The 8,437-nt window shown below is 35.0% G+C and overlaps 1 protein-coding gene across 4 annotated transcripts; it reads left to right on the forward strand.

Annotated features, from left to right (window-relative positions):
- LOC103494929 (probable U6 snRNA-associated Sm-like protein LSm4) lies at positions 1-6,631 on the forward strand. 4 transcript variants are annotated; one of them, XM_008456316.3, is made up of 9 exons: positions 1-389; positions 478-547; positions 3,560-3,620; positions 3,822-3,863; positions 4,223-4,321; positions 4,429-4,506; positions 5,360-5,399; positions 5,783-5,947; positions 6,386-6,631. In XM_008456316.3, the coding sequence occupies exons 3-9, from the start codon at positions 3,618-3,620 to the stop codon at positions 6,406-6,408; spliced, it is 450 nt and encodes a 149-aa protein (XP_008454538.1). In that variant the 5' UTR covers positions 1-389; positions 478-547; positions 3,560-3,617; the 3' UTR covers positions 6,409-6,631. The 4 variants fall into 4 exon arrangements, with proteins under 4 accessions (XP_008454538.1, XP_008454536.1, XP_050938997.1 ...); XM_008456314.3 differs by having other exon boundaries at positions 19-370; XM_051083040.1 differs by lacking the exon at positions 478-547 and having other exon boundaries at positions 22-389.
- Positions 6,632-8,437: the final 1,806 nt, after the last annotated feature.

Here is an 8,437-nt window from a genome sequence, read left to right on the forward strand (position 1 = left end):
ATTACGTCCTTTCCTCTTCTTCTTATTAGTATTATTCAAAAAATAGAAAAACAAAAAAAAAAGAAGAAATCGATAGTCTCTGCCTTTCCCTCTCTCGATCTTTCCGTTCGCCCTAGGACCAGCCTCCGCCGTCTCCCTCCCTCGACGTCATCTCTCCTTACCTCTCCATCGCTCTCCTCCGCTCACCATCTCCCTCTTCTGACGACCAGCAACCCACCGGTTCTCCCTCGCGCTCACCGTCTCCCTATCTCCTCCAGCCGACGCCATCACCTGGCGACCGCCATTGGCCGCTCGACTCATCGGAGAGAGCCATCTCGTCGCGCTGCGCCACCATCTGCCACCGCTAGCCTCGCCAAATCTGGAAGTTGAGGTTAGTTTTGGGCTGTCCGGTGAGTTTTGTGGGTTTTTCTTAAAGATCTATGCTACCCTTTAGCCTTTGGCTTCAAATGACTAATTCCTATCACGTTTTGGTATTAGATTGAAGAGTAGCGGTGCCGTTTAATTGCTGTCCAGCGGGTTTTCTTTAAAATTTTGGTACTTAGTAAAGGTGAGAATTATTAAGATGTGAAATAGAGTTTTGGGTAAGGATTTGCTGTTATTTGGGTTTCTTGAGGGTTTTCGATTATCCATCAAGTTCTGACTTTGATTTTGCAATACCCATTACATTTAGTTGTCAGATTTGGAGTCTTTGGAGATTTTAGCCGCTGTCCAGCCTTTAGGAGGATTGTGCCTTTTCGCACACAACTTGGGTTAGATTCTAAGCTTTCTGGGGTGGATTTTGAGTACCCATCCAATTTTAGTGATAACATATAGTAACCCAAAATAGTGGATGCTTGATTTCGAATTTAGAAGGTAGTTAGGATGTTGTCCATTGAAGTTAAGAGTACCTTGCTAAGTTCTTGGGAAGGTTTGGAGTAATTTTATTGGGTTTTTCTAGAGTTCTTAAATACTCATTTAATTCTTGTGTTAATATTGAATAGCCCATGATGTTGAAAGCGAGATTTCGAAGTTAGAAGGTCGTTAGGGTGCTGTCCATTAGAATTAAGGCTACTTTGATAAGTCTGAGCATAATCTTTAGCCATAACGCGTCGCTTTTAAACAAGCTATTGATCCATTGCTATTAAATTGCAAACACTCATTTGCACCTAATAGTCTTATTCTTGCAAGAAGAGATACTTAATCCCAAGTACCATTATCATCTTAGGTGTTCACCTCTCCAATCATCGCGTTGCAATCTTAGGATAAGGGTAAGAGATTTAACAAACGAACATGTAGGAGATGGTAATTGGTCATAAGATATACAAGAAGCAATAGGATAAGGGCAAGAACATACACCTTTATGAAGGGCAATGGGAAGCTCATCTCTTGGTTCTTGATCCAATAACAAGAGTCTTTTGGGACAAAACATTCACCTAGAGGTTGTTGCCGAAGAGAGTAGATTTTAGTTATAGTTGGACGATTAGGGTAGACGTGGGAGGAGATAGATCAAGGGAGGGTGTTGGAAATAGATCAAGGGAGGAGGGAGTTGGAGACGTGAGAGTATAAAGGTAAAGATCCTCACCCTCTCCTTGATTCGTACTATGCAAAGGGATAGTGAAAGGCTTATCATCAAAGAAACTAACGTCTTGCGATACAAAATATCTATTCAAATTTGGATAATAACCTATGTATCCGTTTTGAACACGAGAATAGCCTAAGAAAATGCACTTCAAAGACTTGGGGTCTAACTTTATTTAATGAAGACGAACATCTTAAACAAAACAATTACAACCTAATATTTTAGGCTCAACAAGAAACAATGGTTTTGTTGAAAAGAGAACATGAGAAGGAGTCTGACCTTGAAGAGCAGACGAAGGCATTTGGTTTATAAGAAAACAAGCTGTGGAAGTTGCATCAACCTGAAAATGCTTTGGAACATGCATTTGAAAGGATAATGCCCGTGCAGTTTTAAGAAGATGCCCATTCTTTTGTTTTGCAACCCTATTTTGGGATTGGAGTATCAGCACAAGATGATTGTATGTACAAAGGTACAAATTGAGTGCTTATGAAAAATACTCCTCGACATTATCACATCTCGAGGTTTTAAGCACACACCAAACTGCATTAGAATTTCAACATGGAAATTATAGAAATGAGGAAGTAACTCAAAACAATTTTTTTTAAAATATAACCAAGTCATGCAAGAGTGATCATCTACAAAGGTAACAAAATATAGAAACAGTTTTGATGCCCTTTGTACATACAATCATCTTGTGCTAAGACGATGAAATTCAGCAAATTGATATGAGTCACAATTCAATGAAGACAAGTTATGTAATTGAGGACAAATCATTCTCAAGGTTGAGAGAGATGGATGACCAGGACGACAATAGGCATCAAAAGGAGAAACAACTCTGGATAAGCAACGATTGTTGATGTCGATACTTGGTGATTGTATCAAAACTATGAAGTCCTTCAAATTCATGCCATTTTCCAATAATCTTTTTTGTTACATGATCTTGAAACAAGTAATAGCCAAGATAGAATGAGATGCAACAACTAAGGTCAAAACTAATTTGACTAATAGTGATCAAGTTAAATGACAACGAAGGTAAATGTAGGACAAATGACGAGAAAGGGATTGAGGTGAGATTTATAGTGCCAGATCCAATAACAGAAGACTTTGATCCATGTGCTAGGGTAATACCGGTAATGGATGTAGATGACAAAGTTGTAGAAAATAACTTCGGATTACTTGTCATATGAGCGGTAGCACTGAAGTCTATGACCCATTTTGTAGAAAATAGACAATGATTTATGTTACCTGAATTAGCAACGATTATAATAAGGCACATGCTAATGATGAAGGAGATGCTTTCAACGAGTTTTGGTACTTTTGAGATTTAGTACAGCAACCATGGATAGATTGAGCCTGCAAGTGAACCAAATTAGACATCACTATGGGATCTTGTTAGGCCATAGGATAGTAACAACCACACCAGAAGCCACACCAAATCAGCCAGCCACACCAAACCAAATGAGCAAAAAAACAGCCACAAAATAGATCAAAACAGCTGCAACCCCTGAAACAGTTGACTTTCTTTCAAATATTGTCACTGTTGAATGGATTTCAATGGAACCGAAGGCTCAAACTGATCGGAAACCAAGATCTGAGATGCATCTTACCAATGATAGCCCAAATTGGAACAGAACAACAACAAACTCTAAAATTAAAAGGGTATTTTTTCGAAGAACGTCACACCTGATTATCTAAAGGAACCAAATGCACAAACCAACAGGAAAACACAAATGGAGACGAACCCAGCACAAAATGGACCTCGCATGCACTCCGACGTGTGAGGGATGAGGCAACGTCTTTTAGCGGTGTGTGAAACTCACGTGCGGCTTCTTCTGACAAGCGACGAACTCAGATATAGGCATTCCTAAAAACCCTAAATAAAGACCAGTGAATTACAATAAAGGACAAAAGTCTAATAAGCTCCTATAGTTACGTATATACTATAATATGAATATATGATCATCTGGGAACTTACATTCTTTTGGTCCTATTTTTCTACAGGTAGTATCTGCTTCTATTAGTATCTGCTTCTAGTTGTATCTGCTTCGTATCTTTAAAGATGGTATGTTCCCAAACTTGTTTTTTCATCTGTTCCTATTTTTCTTTTTGATCCACGATTAATTTTGCTCGTGTAACTTCAGAGTGTATTTATTCATTTAATGTCACTGATAAATTAAATTATTTCCTTCAAATGCTTGGTTGTCAGCTGTTGTTTCCTTTTTTCCCTTCATGGGTGTGCTCTAATCGATATTTTTTATTGCAGCTTCCTCTTTCCCTCCTTAAGACTGCTCAAGGACACCCCATGGTAAGGGCTTTCTTTCAGTTGCCTTTCTGTTCATACACAGGAGAGCTTACATGCACCTAGAGTAAATTCAAGAGAGAGTATCACATTTGATTGCTACTTTAAAGTTTTGATTGATTTGATATCCAGATAGGTGGGATAATACGTTTCAAATTGAGCCCCTTGAGCTTCTATTATGGTTATTGTTATTATTATTTTGGATTATTTTTTGCTTGGCTAAATCTCTTGTGCCATCCCAGTGATACATGGTGGTTGTATATGGCTTTGCTTTGTCTTGAGCTACTCCAGTTGTTGTCAAGAACTTCTACTCTAGGACTTTGTTTATGTGCTTCTAAAAATGTATAATTTCTGTGTTGCAACAGTTGGTGGAATTAAAAAATGGTGAGACTTACAACGGCCATTTGGTTAATTGTGACACATGGATGAACATCCATCTTCGGGAAGTCATCTGCACTTCTAAAGTAATGCACTTCTATTTTATGGATGATTTTTTTCTCTTTTGGATTTTTCTTCTTTCTTTAGGAGTTTGAACTTATAATGACCATGTTTTCCAATTGTCAAATGTCAGGACGGTGATCGGTTTTGGCGAATGCCCGAATGTTATATTCGTGGTAATACAATCAAGTATTTGCGAGTTCCAGATGAGGTATTTATGAAAACTGTTGCCTTTTTTCCTGTTTAATTGTGTGATGTTTGATGCATCAGAGTACCTTACATCTAACATGTGGATGCTAAACAAAAAAGTCAGTTGCCTTAATTTAGTTCTTTTTCCACTTCTGTCACATGCTTCTCAGCTGCATCTCATTTTTATTTCTGGTTTCTAATATTATTTTCTCTCTTCTTTGACTTTTACTCGTACAACTTTGTCATCATCTTTAACTTGTGAATGTGATCTTATCGACATCCACCAAAAAGTTATTTAATAAAACTGTTCTTTTTCTTTCTGGTGATTTAAGTTATATCACTCCCTTCTTGTAATTTGCCTTAACTTTAGTGATTTCTCTAGTTTTTGATAAACTGTTTCAGTATTGTTAGCTCTTTCATACATGCATGGACCTGAGTGTACACTTACAAGCTGTTTGGATTCCTCTCTTGAAAACAACAATTATCCCAACAAAAGAGTAGAAACAGAGGCAGCACTCTCTGATTTACTTATATTCAATAAACACAAAGTGAACAAGGAAATATTAACAGAATGACAGAGAAACAGCAAGGAAATACACACCAAAATAGCCCAGCCTTATCATATGGCTGTCGGCTCCTCCCTAAAAGACAGCAGCCTTTTCCTATATAAACCCATCTCACCAATCCCTAAAATTATTCTATTTATACTCATCATTCGTGGGCCCCACCAGCATCATTCTTTTCTTCATTTCTCTTTCCTAGCTCTGCCCCTGTGAAATTACTTTCTTACCCTTCCTTTTGTGTTGATGAATAATCGGGGGTCTTACACATGCACTCCCAAAATGTTCTATTTCACTTATTTTATTGTTTTTCAGGTTATTGACAAAGTTCAGGAAGAAACCAAAAGCCGTGCAGGTATACTGTTTATGCATTTTATAATATATAATGATTGTCAAATGAAGTAAAAAGGTAAAATGTATTTTGCATTTAGGAAATTTGAAATTGTAAAACCAATTAATTCTTGAAGTTCTCCCAAAATAATAATAATAATAATAAATCTTTTCTTTCTGGAATCTTGTACATTATCCATGTTGTAAATCTGAAAAAAGATGGACATTCGATAACATCTCATAAAATACTAAATACATTTGCTAAGGTTTGCATGTATCGGACTCTTGATTGTCCAGAACATCTAATGAGTCTAGATAAACTATGCTATTATAGACTAAGATTAATTTATCCTTTGCCCTTGGTTTCTGACAAGTAACGAAACTGATGCTTTGACACCAAATTTTCAGATAGAAAACCTCTGGGTGTAGGGCGTGGAAGAGGAAGAGGGCGTGAGGATGGTCCTGGTGGCAGACCAGCTAAAGGAATGGGGAGAGGCTTTGATGATGGTGCGAAAGCTGCTTCTGGCGGCCGTGGAAAGGGTGGCCCTGGTGGGAAACCCGGTGCGAACAGAGGTAAACTAAACTATCTTTGTTATTATGAAACTTGAATTTGCTGTTTTAGCTTCCTCATTTGATAACAGTTTTGCTTTTGCTTTTGCTTTTGCCTTTCTATGTCCTGTATAAACTATATCCCTTATCTATTCAATGTTTTCTTCGTTTAATTTTTCAACCCTTAAGAAGACTTGGGCCAAATTTACAAACGAAATACAGGGGTTTCATAAACTATTTCCGTTATTTCCGTTTTTCAGTTTTCTAAAATTTAGCTTTGACTTCAAAGTTGACTTGGAGTAGGTTAGAAATTAATGGAAAAGGGTTAAATAGAACAGAGTATAAACAAGAAAAATGTTTGTAAAAAAAGAAAAAAAAAACTATAAACAAAAACGTTTACAAGTGGACTTCTTATCTCATCTTATTAATCTTGTTTTTTCTTTATCTTTTCTCTTGACATAGTTGGAGGCAGGGGACGAGGTTGATCAGATTGATATCGGTAACAGATGAAATGGACTAACTACATATGCAAGCTCTGCCCAGTTTTCACGTCGGCAGCCGTGTGATTTCTGTTTTATGCATTTTCTTTTGGTCTGGATTCTTGAGTGAATATTTATGCTGATTGTAGTGCCAGACCTCTGCGAAAGTTGTAAACTAGACAAACGGTTCATTTTAATTAATGGTGTAATTGATTGCAAATTTGGTTTACAGTTTTGGGCATTGGAATGTAGATAGTTTCATGTTTCCAGATGTTTTCTATTGGCCTTAGAGAGGCTGTCATAAATTTAGCCCCACAATTATCTGAAAGTTAAACTAAGATCAAAGTCTCAAGTACTGGGTTGATTGATTAGTACTGTGAGTATAGAGGTTCATTTTGATTATCCCACAATTGTTTAGATATTCCTAACAAATATAGCCAATATGCTGTTTTTAATTGCAACAATTGTATGGTCACTATCTCTTGCTACGGTAAATGCTATTCATTATTTTTTTTATTTTTAATATAGAGTTTACCATTTTTCATCAAAATAAAAAAGGTTATTCTAAAAAAACAGTATTTAAACTAAAATAATCTACATTTAAATACAAATTATTATAACCTAATTATAATAAATTAGGATTATAATAACCCCTCTTTACCTCAAACACTCTCGACTAATTAGATGTAGTTACATTATCTCAAAGGACTCTCGACTAATTAGATGTAGTTATATTTTCTCAAAGGACTTTGAAATGTTATGTAGTTATATTACCTCAAAAAGACTTTGAAATGTTATGTTTAAAGTTTGACTAATTAGATGTAGTTATATTACTTCAAAGGACTTTAAAATGTTATGTTTAAAGTTTGATTTGTTATAGTAATACGACAATATTAATTCACAAAAATATTAATTCTCAAACATGTCAAACATGTTTCTGGATTACTCTATAACCACAATGTTACTATCCATTTCAAGCATAACAATCTTTCATTCTAAACGTTATAAGATTTTATACGAAGCAATATTTGAGGCAATGAATGAGTTATTATAGTTGAATGAAAATAGTTTGTATTTTTGCCTAGAGTAGTTTAGTTTGAGTTATAATAGTATACGTTTAAGATGTAAACTAGTTTAGTTTAAAAAGAAAATAGTAAATACTGTAGTAAAGAATAAAAGATTGATAAAAGATAGTAAAAACTGTAACAAATTGGAAGATTTTGAAATAATGTTTACCGTAGCTAATTGAAGATTTTTAGCTAATATTTATTGTAGCAAGTGAGGATTATTATAGTATTACATAATCATGGTTTCAAATGTACAATCTTGTAGCTATAAACTTCCATTATCATTAGATTGACACAAAGACATCAACATAAACACAATTCAACTTACTATGTACCTGAAAATAAGAAACCTCGGGTTTAAATTTCCCGATCCAAGTTGTACTAGAAAAAAATGTCAATAAAGACAAGCTAGGGGTTTAACAGGAGCATAAGTTTATAATATAAGTTTGTATATGGTCATAATTATATGTTTGATCATATAAGACTAGAACAGGTAGGGAAACACTTCATATCAATAAAGAAAATCATCTAAATCAAGACCGGAAGAGATATAATTAAGTTAGAAGCAATAAGTATAAACTCTACATTTTAACTAAGTTATTCATCCATCCGCGATGTCTCTTAATCCAATAATTTTAAATTTTATATATTTGGGCCTAAAATGGTGATTTTCTCAAATTACCGTGAAAATCAATCCAAGGATGATTTTCCTATAAAATCCTAATTGAATCACTCATAAGAGGTCGGAGGTTTAACAAAATTTGCATAATATTTTATCGAAACATATAAAATTGATATATTTATAAAAATTGAAAGTTTAATTTGACACAACCGTTAAAGTTTACATGAGTATAAATACTTAATTTCTTCTTAAACTAATAACTTACAGAGAAAATACCGACTCAATATAATTCAATTGATGGATGGGATGAGGATAAAATTTTGAAAAACAAAATATAAGAAGAAGA

The sequence above is a fragment of the Cucumis melo genome, chromosome 4 (genome assembly GCF_025177605.1).
Source record: "Cucumis melo cultivar AY chromosome 4, USDA_Cmelo_AY_1.0, whole genome shotgun sequence".
In the NCBI taxonomy this organism is placed as follows: Eukaryota; Viridiplantae; Streptophyta; class Magnoliopsida; order Cucurbitales; family Cucurbitaceae; genus Cucumis; species Cucumis melo.